Here is a 21,317-nt window from a genome sequence, read left to right as displayed (position 1 = left end):
TATAAAATACTTCTAATCTATAGAGAACTCTACAAGTTAGAATAACATAAGGCAGAGTGTGTAGGATAAGCATGTAACTTGAAGTGTTAAAAGAGCTTTGGTGGCAAAAAAGTTTTAAAGTCAGTAAGCTTTTGGTGGCAAAACTTTGAGATAACTGGCAGAAAGAAAGCATGTAAACATATTTTACAGGATTATATAAAAATTGTTTACTTATAACTATATCCTTTCATTTTCTCTCCAGGGATTCCTTCAGTCGAATGAGCCTGCGCAAAATGGATCTCTAATATAAATGCACTTGTTTTTATTCATTTGAGAAAAGCCATGTATTCAACATTGAGTGTGAAAAGAATTTAAGAACTTTTGAAAAAGACTTGGGACTTAATTCTGGAAATTATAGCATTAATTTACTCATGGAAGAATGCAGTGGCCAAACAATATCAAATGGCGATTGCTGAAGTTTGAGAATCATGGCTGTGGTTTCTAATGTTCTGGTAATATGCTGTTATCTTTTTTAAGACATTTTAATGACTCAAAGGTACACTTACATTTACCATTATTTATACCATAGCTAATGTTAATTTACTTTAAGTTTGTATTTTTTAATTTATATTACCATTTATAGATTCATTTTGGAACCATTTTAAATGTAGTAATGCTTATTTTAAAGGTACTATTAAATATGTGAATGTTTACACTAATTTTACTGAGACTTAAAAAAATTTTTTTACTGACAAAAGCAGAGAATAAGTTAGAGTTGATTCAAGAAACAGTTCCAAAACTAGCAAAATGAAAATCATAATTGACAGTCACTTTATGGGCCCGGATAATAGCCCCCAAATTAAATAAATGAATAAATTAATGGGTAGAAATAAATTATTGATAACTGGTTTGTAAAGTCTTAAAACTGGTTTCTGAGGTATTTTCCATTTAGGCACGCAAAAAAGGGATGTAGAATTGCAGAAGTAACTTTACCTGATAACTTCTGTCTATAAATAACGATTACATATTGGGATAGCTAATACCAGTGACAGTAGTTTGACTCTCAACCTTATTATAGTAATGACAGTAATATAAGTTGACCCTTAGCAACTAAAATGAATGACTCCTCTGTTTTAAATTAGACAAGACAGTCACTTCATCAGTTTTTAGTGTTCTAAACTGGTAAATTAGAAATCCGCTTTAAACTTATCTTACATCACCATAAAAATAACAGAGCTGGTGTTTGATTTTAATCTACCAGCTGAATAAGGTATATTTTTTGATACTTGTATAGATTTTACAAAGTATATGTATAAAAGGTAAAATTAGCTGTTAATTAAGAGCTAATTAATTTAAAATTGTAACTTTATGATATGAAAAACTAATGCAGGTTTTTTTCCAACATGTATTTCAATTATTTGGCAAGTTTTTCCAAGGAAGTGCATATTAATCATTTCTGGAAGTGTTTGTTTGAACATTTTTTCTTTGTGCAGTATTGTAACTTATAGAAAGGTATCACTTGTAATCTATCCCTTTGATCTACTGACCACTTACATGAATCACTTAAGAACTGATCAAATATAATATGGTACCTTCATTCTCCTGAGAGCGTAGATGTGATGGCTGATATTCCCCGCTCCAGCCTACCTTTACAACAGGCAGTATTATCTCAGATTCCTCTTATCTACATCAATTCAAAGACCGAATCACAGAAAGGTTTTTCAGGTGAGTCTACAGGTGGACCAAAACAGGTGAACTAGGGAGTCAGAAAAGCATAACCTCAAAAATATATATTTGGGAACAGAGGATCCAGATGGTCAATAAGGAAAGGCAGTCAAGAACGGAAACTCTTTAAAGCAAACAAAAAAGAAAAGGTAACTTACTTATTTACATACTCTCTCCCTCTTTGGGGTGGGGGGAAGAATATTAAGTAATTAATTCCTAGGTAATTTCGCATAAGGTTACACCTGTGTAAGAGTTTGGATTGTCACCTATCTCAGGGACAATATCAAGAACTTTAAAATTTATATAATTACGATTTAATTATCAGACAGTAATTATCTGACGTAAAATCAAGAGGATTCCTCTCTTAAAACACTGGTGTAACTGAACAGTTACTTCCTAACTTACCGTGTTCTTCAATTTTCTTAAAACAAACTTTCTCATATCAGGAATCCACACTAGTTCTTAACTAGTATAGTTCTAGGCTGTCTCTTGAGTGTTACAGAAGCCCAAGTTCTATCCTAGAACTACTCCATCAGCTTACGAGTAGTGCTCAAGGCTGTTTCATTTTAAAAGTTCTATTAGTGACTCCTACTCCCTCAGCTGCTTATGGGTAGTGTTCAGGGCTGTTCCTTTTTAAAAGTTCCATTAGTGATCCTGAACATAGAACGTGGGAAGAACTGTGACTTTTTATATCACACCATCTTGTGAAAGAATGTGTAAGAAAGACATTAACTGTGTAGTTTATTAGTTGACAGGTACTCTTTCTTATTTGTTGAAGTGGTGTATAGCAATGTTATTCCAAGAGTTAGTTATATATTCTTTGGAATTATATTTCATATTCTTAATACCAAGAATGTCCTTTAACAAGTCATAATCGATCATTTACCAATTTAATATATTTAAAGTGAAAATATGACCAAGTGTTTTGTGTGCCCAAAGCCTCACCTTAAGTTCTCCAGTTTTGGATTCCATAGTTATACGTCTAAAGGATAACTAGGTATGACAATTTAGATGGACTAAGCACAATTTCTCCTATTTGAAATTCAATTTCTTCGCCTCCAAATGTCAGAAAGTATTATTAAAGGTAATTATGCATGTTTATTCTCTTTTATGTATATATATGTGTGTATAGTATGTGTGTATATATACACACACGTGTTGTTTTTTTTAAGAGAAGCCAGCTATATTTATGGTAAAAAATATGCAAGTAAAAAAATCCTCAAGCATTTGTATACATAGCTGTTAAGCAGTTTAAATTTTATTGACCTCCTGGTTTTTTAAAAAAAGTTAAATTTAAGGTCACACCTCTAAGTTCGATGCATTATATACAGATCGTGCAGAGTATGACTATGAAGAGATACAAATTAGTCCACGCCGAAAAAGATTTACTAGGGTACAGAATCATTTTCATAAATACATATAAAATTCTTGTGAAGATAGAAGAGGACTAACTCTTCAGGTTTTCTGAGACACTTTTCAAAGTGATTCAAGGCACAAAATGTGCACTATTGTGAATACATACATGTGCCTCTAATACAGCCCATCAAAGATTTGGCTTCATGACTTACAAAACTAAATGTACTGAAATGAGATTCTGCTTCTTAGCTGCAAAAACCACAGAACCTATAAACATCATGTAGATAATTACTCCAAAATATGGAGATACAAATACAAGCACTTTATTTGAAAAAGCAAACACAAAAGATAGGTGTAAATTCAAAGTGTTTAAATGCTTCCATTCTGAATAATTCAGTTAAGAACCTATACAAGTTTGTTCCCAGAAGCTAATGCATCAATCACTAGTCTCCACTAAGGAAAATGAATTCTAAAAATTAACATGGTTTTCAACAATTCAAATTTCACTATTTATATAAAAACCTAGAGAGACCAATAATATCCAATAGCTTCAAAAGCTAAGCTAAAGACTTTCTGATGTAATCAATTTACCGATGTTTGTCCAGGTCTGTTTAATATATACACAAGGAAAATACACGCACTATAATTTCTTATAAAATAGCAAGTAAGGAGTAGATGTAGGAGATGTAGAAGGGGAAAGAGAATTCAAAAAGTCCTTCTCTTCAGTAACTTTCACTTCAGAATCATCAAAAAGCAACCACTTCCCCTCATACTCCTTTAAGCTTTGCACTACATATGAAATTTTGTTTTCAAAACCACTCATGTTAATGCCTGTTTGGTCACTGGATTCCTTGTTTCTATCAGATTCATGGGTCCCATTAGTATTGTTAGCCTCAGAATTTCTATTTTCAGCAAATGCTGTACTGGCAACTTTATCAGGATTAGATGCTTTGTTGTATAACTCATAATCTGCTTTACTCTTTTGTCCTCCAAGAAGTCCAATAGCTTCTACATTTTTTTTGTTCAAAACTTTACTTGGCTGGGTATTTCCACTGACTCTAATCGACACTTCTTCATCGTCATAGTTTTCGACCACACCCCTTGCTTCCTCCTCATTCAATGGTTCTGGCTTACCTATCTCACACATTTGGTCGATCACAAAATTTTCCTTATCTAGTTCTAAACTATTAAGGTCAGTGACTTTAACAGAAGCAGTATAATGCCCACTACTAATCGTAATGCCACTATGCATCACAACTGCAAATAATCCATAGCTGTCATTGGTTGGCTTTGTGCTCCATTCTTCTAGTGACAGTTTAAGAGGTGTCAGTAAAGGAGTGTTGATCTTGGAAAGTCCACCACCATAACAATCAAACCTTTGGAAGGGGGGAAAAAAAAAAGGTTTTCTGGGATTCCACTTTATATATATTCAGTTTTACACCCAATGTGAAACCAAGTAAGTCTGAATGAACCCATATTATTTACTGCTCATATGAATAAAACACAAAGTAAAAAACAAGACCCCAATTTTGTATAATACTTACACAAAGAATACTGAAATAAGTACTAATATTCAGGTGCTTCTGTGAAGGATATTTGGCACTTCCCCCCTTAATTTTCTTTATTTTCCTAATTTTGTGCAATAAGAAAATAAATGGCATTAAAAAAAAAACACTGATCTTCAAAATCCTTTTCCTTTATATTTAGTAAGTCATTTTAATGTGAAGTCTGTCTCTACAACCAAGATTTGGGGACAAAAAATAAAATTGTACTGTAGCAAAGGAAAAGGCCACTGAAAGAAAGGACCATGTCATCTGGCATAAGAAAATGTGTGCTCTCGTGGTAATTTCAAACAATTCATTAATATAGAAAGGAATAAAATCTACAATGACATGTATACATGTCAGAAAAAGACTATCTAAAATGTAATTGGCATTTTTATATTTATTATTGCTTTCAGATATTTAAATTTTCAACTACAGAAGAATCAAATTGTTCAGACTAGTTTTATTTCCTGGCTTACTTACCTTAAAACTAAAATAATTTTGCTTTTTTGCTCCCCTCAAAAAAATGTTGATGTATGTATGAAATTTGTTCCCTGCTTTAATCAATTAATTAAAATAATCAAATAAGGAATGAAAATGAAAAATGTGTGAACAAATCATACACATTCATACCAGAAGGATTTAAACGGATGCGTTTTTACAGGGAAACTGTTAATAGAACAATAAACTTTTCTAAGGCAATATTTGTAAATTACTTCATTTCAGTAGTTTCTATTACACTATTGTACTGTTTCCTTACTATCATAGCATTTTGAACAAAACTTTAGAATACTCACTCCAAGCCACTAGCAGCAAAGCACTTCAAATGAATAGTTATAACTTCAGGCATTTTGTCAAACAAAAGACTTCGTTCAGCTTCAGTATAATGATGGCAATTTTCACAGAAATATTTATCTTCTCCTACAATCCTCTCCACTGAAGCAAACTGTGAAATTGCCCATCTCAGGGTCTTCATTTCTGTTTTTGGCTCTGGAGAAACTACACAAGAGAATCCTGTCACTCACAAATGAAAAATCTCTCAGAAATTAAAAACTTAAGCCACAAATTTTTATGTTAAGAATTAGCATACCATTTTAATTGACTAATCCTTCCCAAATAATAACTAAAGAGATTTTTTTTTAGTTTCAGAAACTTGTAAGTTCATCTTCGACAGTGCACATACCTCAAAATATTTATATCTGGTCAGCCAAAAAATATTGAGGTCATAGGGACAGCAAAATCAATATAAGCCCTACCCTCTGACTCCATGTGAGAAAGACTTTATATTTAATAGTCAATTTACAATATCTGAACAAGTAAACCAGTCTCATGATCACTTCCCATGGCATTACTACACTTTTTGTGGTTTATACAAGAAAAAACACTGGCTCAAATATGGTGTTAACAAAAATATCCTCAGTAGCTCTGAGATTCAGGTACCCCAAAATTAACTTAGTAAAGCATTTCATTTTCCCATTATAACATACTCTGCACATCAAAATAAAGATGCCACAATTTTCCAAATGCTAGTAACTATTGACAAGTGTAGCTATATAGGCAGAAAGATTTTATTATACCAAAGACACTAAAAGAGTTTTTTCTCAATAATTATACAAGCTACTTATTAGACTGTTTTGTTGAGGAAAACTCTAATTATTCCATAGTCCATGCAAGCCTCCAATTTTGCTTACTTTCAGAACTCTCCTCTACTTTGGAAAGCTCATCTTCTTGCACTGGTACACTGATGTCTTGAAAATCTTCTCTTCTTTCTGTTAAACTTTCACATTCTAAGCAACGAGTCCTTAATACCAGCTGACCTTGAAATAATTTCTCCACTAGCTCAAAACCAATTTGCTCTGCACCTAAAACAAAAAAAGGAAAACAAATCTATACAGATGAATTTTTCAGTACAGCCCAAATAACCATTATTCCATTTAAAGTATATCATGGCTAGAAGGCTGATTTTCGTATCTCAAACTTGCTTATTAGCATTAAGAGGTGACTTACTCATGAAATATAAACTTCCTGTAAAGATAATTTTGAATATGAATTACTGTTATCTCTAAAAAAAGTTTCAACACATGTGTGTCTTCTTAACTCCCTTCCTAAAGATACCCCAAAGGATGAAATTTAGTCATGTAAGTTCTACAAATTTTCCCTGAGATCTGTGTGAACCTCAGCAGAAATCCAGTATGGTATAACTACTTAGCAAATGCAATTTCTTTCATGAGTTTATGTCAAATACTGCATATATAAAGGGGTAAAATATTCTCTTGCCATTAAGATGAATTGAACTCTCCTAGTTTATAAACATAAATTACTATTACCTTAAAATTAGTGAGATTTATACACACACACACAAAATACATGTAAGTGTAGTGCTTGAAACTCCAGTTCGCATTGTGTTAAATTTTTCTTAAAACTTTAGCCAGATATTATACTGTATATGGATCTAAGAAGAGAAAACTCAATTCCGCAGCTGTTAATCCTACCTATCAATGTCCAAGAATAAATTATACTGACCTTTGTTTATGGGCTTAACTTCATTAACAGGCATAACATTATTCCCTGGAGATTCAAGTCCACAACCATTAGCTGTATTATCATTCTCATACTTCCCCAAGTCCTCTTCAAGATCATATTCATTTTCTTTAGATTGTCCTTTGGATTCTTGGTTTGTTGTTATTTTACCCAGACTACAGAATTTAGAAATAATGCTGGGTTGCTTAGCTGCAGACTTTAACCAGTTTATTTTAACTCTTGATTTCTTTTGTGAGGGTCTTGCACTTTCATTTTCAGAAATGTACTTGGGGATTATTTTAGCAGGAATATCTAATGAATCAACGGTAGCTTTTCTTTTTGATCTGGTTTGTCTCTGGTTTTCTTCCAAAGACTGGTGTTCCTTAGAGACTTTAACTTTTTTCTTCATGTTACCAAATTCAGTGTCACTTTTTCTTTTCCCATTTACTTTTGGCAATTTTTCTTTATAGTCTTCAGAATGCCTCATATTGTCCATCTCCATGCTGTTATTACCACTCATTTCCTCTTTCTGATGTTTTTCTTCTACCTTAGTAGATAACTCTGCCACATTTTTTTCTTTTTTTAGGAGTTGGCATGTTTCTTGAATGTTTCCCAAAATACACTGTAATACTTCCTGTGCATCATGCTGTAGATATCCTTCATACATAGGGTTGAGTTCCCTATAAATAAAAATTTCCATTTCATCTATTCCAGTTTTGAAGATATAATACCAAAACAAAAACCAAAAACCACCTTTCCATACAGAAATGAATTCATTTATGGGGATATCATAAATTATTTAAAAGTCCAAAAACATTTATTCAGCTACTAATTTGAAACTCCTTACCTAAACATGTAACTAAAAACAAATTTAACCTGATTTTCATTATCACAAATACTTTGCTCTTCTAAATATTATTGTTAATAGCTAATATGTATATAGGATTTACTGTGTACCATGCTTTATTCAAAATGCCATATATATACAATTTTTTTTTTTTTGGCCTTGACACATGGCACGTGGGATCTTACTTCTCCGACCAGGGATCGAAGCCCAGCCCTCAGCAGTGAAAGCACAGAGTCTTAACCACTGGACTACCAGGGGATTCCCTCAAAATACTTTTTATATTATTTGTATAATTCTCACAATAACCCTATGAGGTAAGTACCATATCACCACTATTTACAGATAACTTGCTCAAGGTCACAGAGATGCAAAAGTCAGGATTCAAACCTCCTGGACACCATGCTACACTGCCTCTTAACAAATGTATGGCAATGTATTACATCTAGGTCTATTCCTAACCTAAACGATTAAATAATTTTTTAAAGACTTAAACCCTGTAGTATTTTGGATAAAGCTATTCTGTATATAGGATAAATTTTCATTTTTTAAGTAATACTACAAAGAAATCTAATCCAGTTAACTAATATTTCTCTTCTAAGTACATACAACAAAAATAGAATACTTGCAATTTACAGTTCTTTTATATAACGTATTTTGAATACAGACCTATAATTCCTATCTGAAATCCTTAGGACCAAATGTGTTTGGTAATTCAGAAATTTTCAGATTAAAAAAGAATCTGGCACATAGGTAAAATATGTATCACCAACATAATAGGGGCAGTATCCCATAATTACACACGTTACTACTTCTACAGAAAAGAGTATGAATATTCACATTACAGATAAATATGAATAAAGACTATAAACAGCCTCACACAAATTCAGATTTAATGAATTTAGTACCAATCATAAGAAAAAATTTCCAGTCTTTGGAGCCTCTGGGATATTAAGGACTGTAGATCTGTAGTGTCTATTTTCCTTGCCCTTTATTCCCCCCATTTGTTCACATGTCACTCTCCTCCAGAGACAGCATGACCTAAACTGGAATCCTAAAATTATATAATAGACTATACCTGAGTGTGTTAAGTAGTCGCCTTGGCTGAGTAGCAAGTTCATCAGTATATTTCTCTGGATTTAAGAGAAAACTAGCCTGAAGCTGTTCGACTGAAATGATCAAGGACTGTAAGCTGCATATTAGTTCATAACTTGCTGAAGAATCTTCTTTGCAATTTCCCTGTCAAGAAACACACAAACATTTTAATTTTTGAACAAATTAAGTACCTTCCCCCTTCTTTTTCTCACTAGACAACACTAGCTTTTCTAAATCTAATTTCATAACACTAATTTTCTGGAGGTATACAAAATAAACTTAAAAAAATTTTAAGCATATTTTTGGTTACTTTCTATTATGTGGGTTATAATGGTTTTCTAACTACATAAGTCAAAGGTTTCTTTAAATTTATTTATATAGTAAAAGTCAACTTGAAAACAGTAGATAAATAACGGGGTAAAAGAGTACAATATGTTGTGATAGTGGTGTGTGTGACAATGTTTACTGGTAAACAGTAAATTAGAGGACTGGAGAAAACACTATAAAAGGGGGTAATCAAGTTAGCTGCTTACCCCATAAGAATGAAAAATAATTGCCAATGAGAAATTTAATTCTCAGATGTAATTTGTTAAGAGAAATAATCTTTGTCATTCTCCTCCCAAATCCTCTCTGTATTTATTACTTTTTCATTTCTAAGCAAGTGAATTTCCATTAATTTTATTTTTTACCTTATCTTTTTGACTGGCTTCATCTTTTAGGGCTTCTTTCTTCCTTGAAATAATATTAAATAAGTGCTTCACTCCAGATTTAAAACCAGGACAAAAATATAATACCTATAAAGTGAGATTGTCTTGAGTATTTACTGAACAAACAATATACCTAAAATCAGTAAAACACTATCATGCTTTTTGTAGAGCATGTTCATATGTGCATTACTTAAAATTCTGAGATTAAGATGTGTCAAAAATTGTTCTCTATTTCATCATAGTAGCCTGCTATCTTCCCTCAGTGCAACAAAGCACTGAGCCTGACCAGATACAAGGGTACAACATGAATCAGATATAGTTCCAAGGGTTAAAATACATATCACCATGGAATCAGGAATCAGACAGAAAAACTAAAAGTTTGGTATCTTCAATTTAATCAACATCTACTCAATTTTGCTATCCCAATTTTATTTAATATATCATTTTCTCTTACCTCAACTGAAATTTGTAACGTGCAATTTAGAATCATGATTATTTTACCCAATTCTGGTTTATTTACAAAGACAAAGACAGTATTATGGACAACTGAAATCCTCCAATAACCTGAATTCTCAGAAAATATTAAGTGTTACATCATTCTTTGCCTACTAAAGTTTTATTATATAGCAAAATTGTCAACTTACCTGAAGTATACTATTAAGATAACAAGTATTGCCGAGATTATTCAGTCCCACAAACGGTAACAAGTTTTCTCTCTTCTCACAGTTGACAGGTGAGGACTGTGCTGCAGGAACAACTTGATCACTATTAAGTACAAAGAAGAGAAAGGGATAAGGAAGTAGAATTAAAGTGGAAATATTACTTGCCTAGATTTAGTCTTTTCCCAAAAACTGTATGATCCGAAAAGTATATGGATTTTTATTCAGATGGCATTTTAAGACAATTAATCTGTACAGGTGCAAAAATTGCTATACACACAGAATGAAAGTTTTACAATCACTTTAAAAATAGTACACTCAACAAGCTTCAAAACAATTCCATTAAAGGACTGTTAATCCCATTTCACAGAGCAGAAAATTGCAGAATTGGTACTATGATTTGTTAAGCCAACAGGACATTTTAATCAAGTAGTTTAACTCTGAATAGAAACCTGGGAATAACCTGAATATGACAATATTTGGGAAAGGCTGCACTATCTAAGTCAGATTCTGTTCACAAAAGATTAAGAGGAAACAGAGTCTATGAAGATACTTACACAGCTGTTCCTCACTTAAAAATGAATTGTTCAAGTTTATAATTCTTTTACCTCAGTTTAACAAACAGTCCTCACAGAATTTTTATTTATTTTACAGCTGCTAGCTATAACTCTAATACCTCAAGGTATTTATAGGCACGAATGCTGGTAAGCAAAAGGTTCACACACAATCTCCTAAACTGATTATTGGTAAATATTAGGAAATTATACAGGGGAGCAAATCTACGTTAGACACACAGCAGAGTGCCTACGTGCTGAATACGGAGCAAGTGTAGACTCCAACTAGAGCAACTATTGGTGGAGTAAAGCATTCCATTTTGTTCTGATTTCAGTCACTGAAGGATTTATTTGTATAAAAAGCATTTCTTATTTTTAAGTTTATTTTAAATATAATTTGCAATTGTACACCAACAGGTTTGAGAATTCATATACTAGGTATGACTACAAAGTTTATGTCAGGTAACTGTCCCCCATGAATTTCTTTACCCTTACATAAAGTGTGTTGCACTAAAATCAAATTTAAATTGAAAAATAATTTTAGTCAATTAGTATTTCTCTAAGTTAGCCTAATCGGCTGAGTACAATTTAAATGAGTTATAATGTGAACTGTGATGATTGATCTCTGTGGGGAACCACCAGTTTAATCCTGTTTCTACTATTACACACTGCTAGACTTGTCTCACTAATGTGTGCTTTTTTATCTCCCTCTATGGACTATCAGGTCAGAATGACTGCAGATATCAATCCAAGTTCACTGCTTTTTCACTGATGTGGAATTTTTAAAAGTACAGAAATATACTGAAAATAACATACATTTCAGATCCTCTATATTCAGAAGTTTTTTCTTCATTTTCTTGAGAATCTGTGAAATCCAAGGCTCTCTTGGTTTCCTTTTTCTGAAAAAACTTCAAGGAAAGTCTGTTTTTTTTTGATGGACTACCTCTTGAAAGCCCATTACTTTCACTAGGTATGACACCGGGCATTTTCTCTTCAAATCCCAAGGAGTTGACAAAAATTAATTTATACAGGGACCTTGTAATCACCAATCATATCTGTTAATCAGAGAAAAGGTTATTAGTTTTCAGTTATCAGCTGTAGGCAATAAAATCATAATTTCTGAAAACAAATTTACCAAGGAATGGTATTAATTAGAACTTTGTATTTGAAAATCTAATGCCTGCCAATAACAGGCAGTCAGTGTTTATTGCTTAAATGAAGCAGTTGCCATGTGTCCTTAACTTTCTCAAACAACAAAAAAAAGATACTGAACTTTTATTAGCCTGCTGCTATTAGATTAAGGGTCACATCACAAAATACCTCATTTTAGTAGTAGACCCCATTGTACTGGTAGTAGTAGTAGTAGTAATGGTAAAGTAGTATCATCAAGGGGTAAAAACTTTATTATCTATTAGTTCATTCAGGAAACACTGAGCAAGTACCATCTCTAATTCTGAAGTACAAGGTGGGAAACAGAGGGATGAATGGGAAATCAAAGGAGTGCTAGAAGTGACTGAGTTCTCCTTCCAAGGTCTTTTTCTAGTTATACAAAATAAGGTCTATTTAAAGTATAATCTGCATACAAGGAAAGGCCTAGATCTAGTGTTAAGTTTACACCTAAAAACTTGTGTGAAAAGTAATAAACCATATGCAAAGTTGGGATAATGGTGTAAAAAATTGCTGCACTTTGTGTATATCAAATTCTTATGCACTAGAAACCAAAATATACTGACTTTTCAAACTTCTTTAACTATAGAATTTTTTAAGATACTGCTTTAAGTAGGAAAGAAGAAAAGTTTGCCTTGTGCAAACTTTCTTCCCTGTTTTAAAATAAAACTTTTGGACTAAAAAAAAAATGGCTCTATTTGTGTTAGTTATTTTACACTTTAGTCCTATTTTTCATTAGGAAGATATTACTATCTGACTCGAGTATTACCAGAAAATCACCTAAGAGTCCAAAAACTCAGCAATGACTTTAAAATATAATATAGGTAGAGACTAACAGGATGAACTAAATTTCATCCTTAAGCATAAGCGAAAACCCGGCTGCCTCTGAACTGGGAATTCACAACACTGAACTCGGCAGTGAAACCACCTTTTTGAGACAACTCAGGAATAATTGGAAAGCCGACCAATTTCCCCATCCCCCCTCCAACTCAATTTACTCTCCTGGCCACTAATGCTGATGAAATGCTATCATGAACGATAAACCAGCCTGCACTGAAGTGTCAGGGATCTCTAAGCATTAGCGATTTTTGTAAAAGGTTTTTTCTTGGGAGCCAATTCCAATAAATGATGGAAACTGGATTCTCTAAGAGACAGAATAACCGGACTTAAATAAATATAAAAAAAAATGACCAAGCAGCTGAAATAACATTATCAATCCTAATCAATAAACCACCCCTCCGGGCTCCTCAAAGCAATGATTAAACATTAACATTACCTAAAATATAACATTTTACCAGGTGCCGTATCTTCTATACCATTTCTTGCTCCTGGCTGTCCTTATCACTGGGGGTTGTTACATCAAAAATGTTTCTCCCGTAACTCTAAATCAAGTTTCGCAGAAAAAACAATAAGTAGAACATTAAATGTTCTTGACAAATGACAGTGTGAACACTAAGTCTCATTAGTTTCAAGTTTTTTCCTCTGTAAGATGGGACGACTCAATCCCAACTTTTCACGAAAAATGTAAAACAAGAATAACATCCTCGACAAAGGTTTAAGACACGTGCCGTTCTAAATACTTGTAGAAAAAGTAAGTTAAACTACTCGGTAAAATTTAGCAATCACCGACACAGAACAACGTGAGCGCAAACATTTCTTCTCCCTACCCCGCAAACTCTAGGAACGGAAAAGAAAGTGAGAAGATGACGGGACGGTGATGATGTCCGTGCCCGTCAAACGCGGCACCGGCCCGGCGGGAGGCGTCTTTAAGCAGGACCACAGCTCGCGGAGTTGGCCTATTTACTCCCAGCCAGCACCTGCCTTGAGTCCCCAGCGGCGGCGGGAGGGGGCGCCGCCCGCTGCGCGGACGGCTTGGCTGGCAGCTGGGCGGGGGCGCAGCACCGAAGGAGCCGGGGTCCTCCCCGCGGCCCCCTCGGACTCCTGCCGAACTTGCCGCGGCGCCCAGGCACCGGCCCCTCCTCCACGGGCCCTTCTTACCTGGTCATGGCCCAGAGCGAGGTCCGCGGCAGTGACGCCGACGAGTCTAACCGGGCTGACGGCGGGTGCGACAGGTGAGCCCCTGCCCCGAGCCCGCGGGGGCCCGCGACCCACGGAAAAGCTGGCCGGATCGCCCTCCCCGCAGGGGAGTGACCATTCGCTCTCAAGAGCGGGAACCCGGGCTGCCGCTCGGTCCTGCCTGGCGCCGGCAACGACTACATCCCCGAAGCGGCGCCCGACCGAGCCCGCCCCCGTCCCCGCCCCGGGACGGCAAGGAGCGCCAGAAGCGGCTCCGCTCGCCCGGCGCCCGAACCGCTGGGGTCTTCCTCACTCCACCGCCGACGGGAACTTGGCGCGTTTTCCTCAGTCTCAGGACCCTTGTGTTTTAGCCTCCGCCCGCGCCAGCGCTGCGATTGGAGGTGGCGTCCTACGAAAGTGCCGGTTCTAGTCTCCAGGCTGCAGAGACGCGAAAGCCTAGAGCCAAATCGCGACCGCCACTCGCCCTCCTGGCACGCACGGGCTCCGGAACCAGCCGGAACGGTAGTTGCCCCAAGCTTGTAACGGGTTTTGCAGTTTCAAACAGCGCAGGCAGTGTCACGGGCAGCTCGCATGGGTCCTCGCTGAGGGCGCGCGCTAGGAGCTAGAGGCCTGGCTGGCGGGCTCGAGCCTCTAATCCTTTTTTTTTTTTTTTTTTTTAACCATTCGTGCGCGAGAGTTGAGGGGATAGCGTACGGGTCGGGAGACGGGACAGAGAGAAGATGGGACGGGCTTCTTGCTCGGGAAGTTACCGCCAGGTGCTCAAATCCACCAATCCGTGATGAATAATCCCCAACCCTGCCCCCCGCAGCCCAGAAGGAGCCAATCAGAAGTACCTAGACAAAAAAAGCCCACCTGGTGGGCGGGGAAAGGCAGTCCAGCCAATACCAAAAAGAAGAAGGGACGGCTCCAGCCAATCATTGTTGGACATACAGAGTGTTCCTCAGGCGCGTTTCCCTTCCTTCCGCTCTCATTGGCGGTAGACTGCGCGCTTTCGCTGCCGACTGTTAAGTCTCGCTCTGCGTTTTGTGAATCCTCGAGGGTAGGACGCCAGCGAGGGTGCGGTTTCCGGAGCGAGGCCTTCATAATAAGTCCCGCCCCCGTTTCATGCGTACACACTCGGGCGGGGTTACCCGGCAGTTACTTTCGGAAAATGGCTGACCGCCTTGCTTGCTCCTCTGCGCTTGAGCTTTCTGTACCGAAACGCAACCTCAGACGCCAGGCCATCCAGGAAAAAGAAGCACCGCCATAGATAACAGTAAACTCTCAACCGAATGCTGCGGAGCTGAGGCTCCCTCCTCAGCCCCTCCACGCCTCATTTTCTCGCGTTTATCCCTTCCCCTTCCCGACCGGACAAGGATACGAAAAGAGCATTCTTAGGGCCCAGCTCTGGCTGGGGGAACTGCAAGGGGTCCCTGTACGAGCCCTTACTAACGGGCTCAGAAACGGCGAGGCAGGCCTCACCTGGTTTCTGCTTCCGTCTGTTGTTGTATGCCTACCTCGGTGAGGTGACCTCACAAAGCAAGGGTGGCAGTGAAGCACGATAAGTTCAGTCCAAATTCATTTAACCAAGCGTGTTTCGAGGTGCCTAGTGTGTGCCAGGCATTCCCTGCTCCATAGGGGTTTGACATGAGTGACAGGGAGAGGAAATAAGGAGTATGCTCTTTTAGGTACGTAGTCTTGACATTTGAGTAGAGAGCTGAATGAAAGTGCAGCCAGCCTTGGAGGAATCAGGAAGAACGGTCCAGACAGGGAGAAGAGCAAAAGCTACCAAAGTCCTCAAGGTTCACGTGTTTGGTGTTCTGGGAGGAAGCAAGGAGCCAGGGTGCTTAGAGCACAGTGAGTCTAGGTGTGATGATTGGGAAATGAGATTAGTAACATGGTTGGGGCTCTGATTAAACAGGGTAAGGAAGGGACTTCCCTGGTGGCGTGGTGGTTAAGAATCCATCTGTCAATGCAGGGGACCGGGGTTCGATCCCTGGTCCGGGAAGATCCCACATGCCACAGAGCAACTAAGCCCGTGCACCACAACTACTGAGGCCCGTGCGCCTAGAGCCCATGCTCCCCAACAGCCCATGCTCCCCAACAACAGAAGCCACCACCCTCGCCTCAACTAGAGAAAGCCCTCGCGCAGCAACAGAAGACCAAATGCAGCCAAAAATATAAATAAATAAATAAACAGGGTAAGGAGATGGGAGTCATTTGATGGTTTTGACCTGGGAAGTGGCGTAATTTGTAAAGCGGCTGCCTGTGGTGGTAGACTGCTGACCTTCAAAAGTGCAAGCTGTAAGATCCCCTAGGAGGCTATTCCAGCAGCCCAGGGAATAAATTAGGGTGGCCTGGAATAAGGTGGTAGCAGTGGAAATGTTGAGAACGGGTAGGATTCAGGATATATTTTGAAGTAAGGCCAACAGGATCTGCTGGTGGGAAAAAAGAGAGAAAAAAAGACAAGGTTTTTTTTGTTTTTTGTTTTTAACCAAATCAGTTGGATAGTGGTTTGTCCTTGTTAAAATGGAGAACATTGAGATAATGATGGGTTTGGTGGGAGGGGCCATTGTTCTTAGACGTAAAGATTGAGATGCATATTTCACATGCAAATAGAGATACTGAGCCAACAGATTTCAAGTTTGGAGGTCAGTAGAGAACTGAGATCAGGAGATATAATTTGAGAGTCACCAAATGGTATTTAAATACACAAGACTTTAAGCAATCACCTAGAATGATATTTATCCTAAAAAATCTGCAGGGCATTGATGACCTCTACCCTTGCCAAGCCAGGAATTATAAACCCAGAAAACTGCTCCTTAATCTACCCATTTTAGAATCAATATCCATCCCAAATGCTCATTTTAAGAGAGACTTATAAAGCTCCTGATGACATATTTAAGATCATTTAAAAAGCAAAATGAAGTAACTAGGATTCAAGCAACCAAAATGGAGCCGGGTGGCCATGGTGGATGTGGTTTCAGACATGTTCCTGCATCACAGAGAACTTGAATTTTCTGAACTGTAGCAAACGCAAGGACACCACATGTTTTCAAAATAATATCTTCTAGCAGTTGCCAGCTGCTACCTTATGGTCTCAAGTTCTCCCCTAAGCAATCCTTGCTTAACAAACACCCTTCTTGCCAGCTCAACCAATTGGTAGCCCTGATGGCAGCTGCTATGCTCAGATGTGGCATATTTGCTAGGGTAGACTAATACAGCCCCAGGTATTTGGTACACATCATTGATGTAGTGAATGCATTCTTTTCTGTTCCAATCATAAGAAAAGATCAGAAACAGTTGGCATTCCCATGAAACAGAAGTGTACATTTACAGTTTAGCCCAAGGCTATGTTAACATTCCTGCCCTCTGTCATAAAATAGTCTGGAGAGATCTGGACCTTCTGGACATCCTTCAGAACTTCACATTAATCTATTACATCAATGACATCCTGCTGATTGGGCAGGTTGAGCAAAATATAACTGTATCAGTAGGATTAAAGGACTAAGAGTGTACATGTGCGGTGGAAGTGCAGAGGAGTGTGCTAAATCCTTACCTTCCTATTGGGAAGTCAGTAGATGATGGCTAACCGAAATATCAAGAAGTAGAAATATGAACATGTTATCTAGACAGGTGGAGGTAAATACCAAAGAATGAGCTAAAAATTGAAAGTGGCTGCCTTGAGGGAACGGGAAGTCTTGTTGAAACTAGTTAGCTCTTCAAATCATGTACAACTTTGAAAAGAGCAAAAAACTTACATTTTTTAAAAAAGAGTGGTAAATGAACTGTTTTCTGATTTCATGCCCTGGGAAAGGTCAGAGCAACCAGGCTCAACAGGAGTGCATTATGTGGGTTTGGGTTGACAATTCTTGCAGCCCTCACCTTCTGGGTACAAGGTAAAGGAAGGCTCAGTATGTGAACCCTTGGCCTTTATCCAGCATCTTTAGTAATCACAAAAAGCAATCAACCTCAAAACAGCTGGTAAAACCTCTATCCAGTAGTTAAATTTAAATTAAAAATATTCCCACAAGTTAAAGTCTATTTAAAAGGTAAAATCCACTTGGCTTCAGAATTTTAAATCCTCTTCCACAATCTAAAGCCCCAGGGTCAGGTGGGAGGTCCTCCCATACCTATGAAAGGAATGCCTTGCCCCACTTCCTTAATGTTTGGTAGCAATTTAGTAGATGAATGTCCGGTAAGTGGGTGGGTGCTGAGGAGGTGGCAGGAAGATTCATGAGCCTATTTATATTTCACGGGAAGAGAGTCTTGTCTTTCTCATGCCACTAAGATTCTCTTATCTTTTGTATGTTTAACCCATCCTGTAAAGAGCCCTACATGTAAACTTCAACAACAATATTTTTCCTTCTCTGAATAAAATTTACTTGAATAAAGTACTAAGTATTTGAAGGGAAAATAAGTTCTAATTCTTTTCTTTTGAGTATCATTATGGACTCATGGCTTTTTACAGTCTTTTATTAAATTAAGCATAATTTTTATTTCCTTTTCGAAGCAAAACCTGTCACACTTTTAACCTGTGTGGACTCTTTTTAAACTGACTTCCAGGTCCTCTCAACATTTCCAAAAGCATCCTTACCTCCTGGAAAATTCCAGGTCCCTCTTTAAAAATATTTTCTAACTAACTTGAATATACCGTATAATACATTGTTTTACCACAATATTATTAAAGGTTTATAAGCTTTAATTTTTTAAAAAAATCTTATTTATGTCCTAAACTATTCACCATACATTATTTTACCATTTCATTTCGGGCTTTGAAAAGAGTCCATGTATTTTCAATCAGACAAGAATACAGGTGGTTCTAACGTGGAGAATGTATGATAACTGTGACGTAGTTTCCCCTTCTTTCAAACCAGCTAATTTGGAATTAGATTTTAAACAGCCCTTGGTATGGCACCACCCCCAAACTTGGTGGCCTAAAATAACAACTTCTTATTTCTCACCATTTTATGGCTTGGACACTGGCTCTCCTGCTGGGCTCCCTTGGTGGCTGCACTCAGCTGATCAGACGACTGGGGGCTGGGCGCAGCAGGTCCTGTGGGCCGCCCACTCCCTGTGGTCGCTTCTCCTCAAAGAAGCTGCATGGGGCTTCCCTGTTAGGCGTCTACAGCGGAGTTCCAAGAGGGCAGGACCCAGTGTGCAAGCGTGTTAACAAGCTTCTGCCTGTATTACTGCATTACACTCCCTTTGACCAAAGCAAATCCCAAGACCAAGCCCAAAGTCAATGTAGGGCAGGTCTTCACAAGGGCATGGATATGGGTGGGGAGCCTGAATCTTTGGGGTCATTAATGTTACAGTCTACTCCACTCTTCTGTGAATATTATCTTAAAGTATAAATCCTACTTCTCATGGACGTATCAGACAGACGACCTAATATTGATATACAATTTTATATTAGATTTGGTCTAAATATCCCCTTAACTATAGGTGGTTTTTATATACAAATATATATTTCCTAGGGTCATTTTAAATCTTTTATCTAAGGCAGTTCATTGTTGAACATTACCTTTAAGAAGTCTTTATACATAGATGTGTGTGTGTGTGTGTGTGCGTGTGTGTGTATTTCATCTACAGCCCCAAAAGCCAATAAAGGATTTTAAAAGTAATTTAATTAATTTAACAAAATACTAGCAAACAGAATCCAACAACACATTAAAAGGATCATACACCACGATCAAGTGGGATTTATCCCAGGGATGCAAGGATTCTTCAATATATGCAAATCAATCAATGTGATACACCATATTAACAAATTGAAGAGGAAAAACCATATGATCATCTCAATAGATGCAGAAAAAGCTTTTGACAAAATTCAACACCCATTTATGATAAAAACTCTCCAGAAAGTGGGCATAGAGGGAACCTACTTCAACATAATAAAGGCCATATACGACAAACCCACAGCAAACATCATTCTCAACAGTGAAAAACTGAAAGCATTTCCTCTAAGATCAGGAATGAGACAAGGATGTCCACTCTCACCACTATTATTCAACATAATTTTGGAAGTCCTAGCCACAGCAATCAGAAAAGAAAAAGAAATAAAAGGAATACAAATTGGAAAAGAAGAAGTAAAACTGCCACTGCAGATGACATGATACTATACTTAGAGAATCCTAAAAATGCCACCAGAAAACTACTAGAGCTAATCAATGAATTTGGTAAAGTTGCAGGATACAAAATTAATGCACAGAAATCTCTTGCACTCCTATACACTAATGATGAAAAATCTGAAAGAGAAATTATGGAAACACTCCCATTTACCATTGCAACAAAAAGAATAAAATACCTAGGAATAAACCTACCTAGGGAGACAAAAGACCTGTATGCAGAAAACTATAAGACACTGATGAAAGAAATTAAAGATGATACCAACAGATGGAGAGATATACCATGTTCTTGGATTGGAAGAATCAACATTGTGAAAATGACTATACTACCCAAAGCAATCTACAGATTCAATGCAATCCTTATCAAATTACCAATGGCATTTTTTACGGAACTAGAACAAATCATCTTAAAATTTGTATGGAGACACAAAAGACCCCGAATAGCCAAAGCAGTCTTGAGGGAAAAAAACGGAGCTGAAGGAATCAGACTCCCTGACTTCAGACTATACTACAAAGCTACAGTAATCAAGACAATATGGTACTGGCACAAAAACAGAAACATAGATCAATGGAACAAGATAGAAAACCCAGAGATAAACCCAAGCACCTATGGTCAACTAATCTATGACAAAGGAGGCAAAGATATACAATGGAGAAAAGACAGTCTCTTCAATAAGTGGTGCTGGGAAAACCGGACAGCTACGTGTAAAAGAATGAAATTAGAATACTCCCTAACACCATACACAAAAATAAACTCAAAATGGATTCGAGACCTAAATGTAAGACTGGACACCATAAAACTCTTAGAGGAAAACATAGGAAGAACACTCTTTGACATAAATCACAGCAAGATCCTTTTTGATCCACCTCCTAGAGTAATGGAAATAAAAACAAAAATAAACAAATGGGACCTAATGAAACTTCAAAGCTTTTGCACAGCAAAGGAAACCATAAACAAGACGAAAAGACAACCTGCAGAATGGGAGAAAATATTTGCAAATGAATCTATGGACAAAGGAT

The 21,317-nt window shown here is 37.2% G+C and overlaps 2 protein-coding genes across 8 annotated transcripts in view; one reads left to right on the top strand and one right to left on the bottom strand.

Annotated features, from left to right (window-relative positions):
- The window catches only part of DOCK7 (dedicator of cytokinesis 7), a 188,205-nt gene extending 184,893 nt beyond the window's left edge, over positions 1 to 3,312 (top strand). For 3 of the 5 annotated variants that reach the window (XM_036849754.1, XM_036849774.1, XM_036849764.1), the window contains one exon: positions 242 to 3,312. In XM_036849754.1, coding sequence (XP_036705649.1) covers positions 242 to 284 — 43 coding nt within the window. In that variant the 3' untranslated portion in view covers positions 285 to 3,312. The remainder of the gene's footprint in view (positions 1 to 241) is intronic. The other 2 variants (XM_036849793.1, XM_036849783.1) reach the window with 2 other exon arrangements.
- USP1 (ubiquitin specific peptidase 1) lies at positions 2,940 to 14,522 on the bottom strand. Of its 3 annotated transcripts, XM_036849817.1 has the most exons (10): positions 14,149 to 14,487; positions 13,427 to 13,532; positions 11,800 to 12,038; positions 10,415 to 10,535; positions 9,753 to 9,857; positions 9,047 to 9,207; positions 7,128 to 7,804; positions 6,296 to 6,466; positions 5,402 to 5,603; positions 2,940 to 4,436 (listed from the first exon to the last, which is right to left on the bottom strand). In XM_036849817.1, the coding sequence occupies exons 3-10, from the start codon at positions 11,967 to 11,969 to the stop codon at positions 3,701 to 3,703; spliced, it is 2,343 nt and encodes a 780-aa protein (XP_036705712.1). In that variant the 5' UTR covers positions 11,970 to 12,038; positions 13,427 to 13,532; positions 14,149 to 14,487; the 3' UTR covers positions 2,940 to 3,700. The 3 variants fall into 3 exon arrangements, with proteins under 3 accessions (XP_036705712.1, XP_036705731.1, XP_036705721.1); XM_036849836.1 differs by lacking the exon at positions 9,753 to 9,857 and having other exon boundaries at positions 14,149 to 14,488; XM_036849826.1 differs by lacking the exon at positions 13,427 to 13,532 and having other exon boundaries at positions 3,647 to 4,436; positions 14,149 to 14,522.
- Between the last annotated feature and the right edge of the window lie 6,795 nt (positions 14,523 to 21,317).

Source organism: Balaenoptera musculus, chromosome 1 (assembly GCF_009873245.2).
Source record: "Balaenoptera musculus isolate JJ_BM4_2016_0621 chromosome 1, mBalMus1.pri.v3, whole genome shotgun sequence".
Taxonomy (NCBI): domain Eukaryota; kingdom Metazoa; phylum Chordata; class Mammalia; order Artiodactyla; family Balaenopteridae; genus Balaenoptera; species Balaenoptera musculus.
Note: the sequence above shows the minus strand (reverse complement) of the source record. Positions and strands in the feature narration are given on the sequence as shown.

Excerpts from the sequence above, each read along its gene's own strand:
- USP1 (XM_036849826.1), bottom strand. The coding sequence starts at position 11,969 with ATGCCCGGTGTCATACCTAGTGAAAGTAATGGGCTTTCAAGAGGTAGT. Across the intron at positions 9,858-10,414 it reads ATCTTAATAGTATACTTCAG|GTATTATATTTTTGTCCTGG; the intron begins GTAAGTTGACAA and ends CTCACTTTATAG. Across the intron at positions 6,467-7,127 it reads AGTTAAGCCCATAAACAAAG|GTGCAGAGCAAATTGGTTTT; the intron begins GTCAGTATAATT and ends TTTTTGTTTTAG.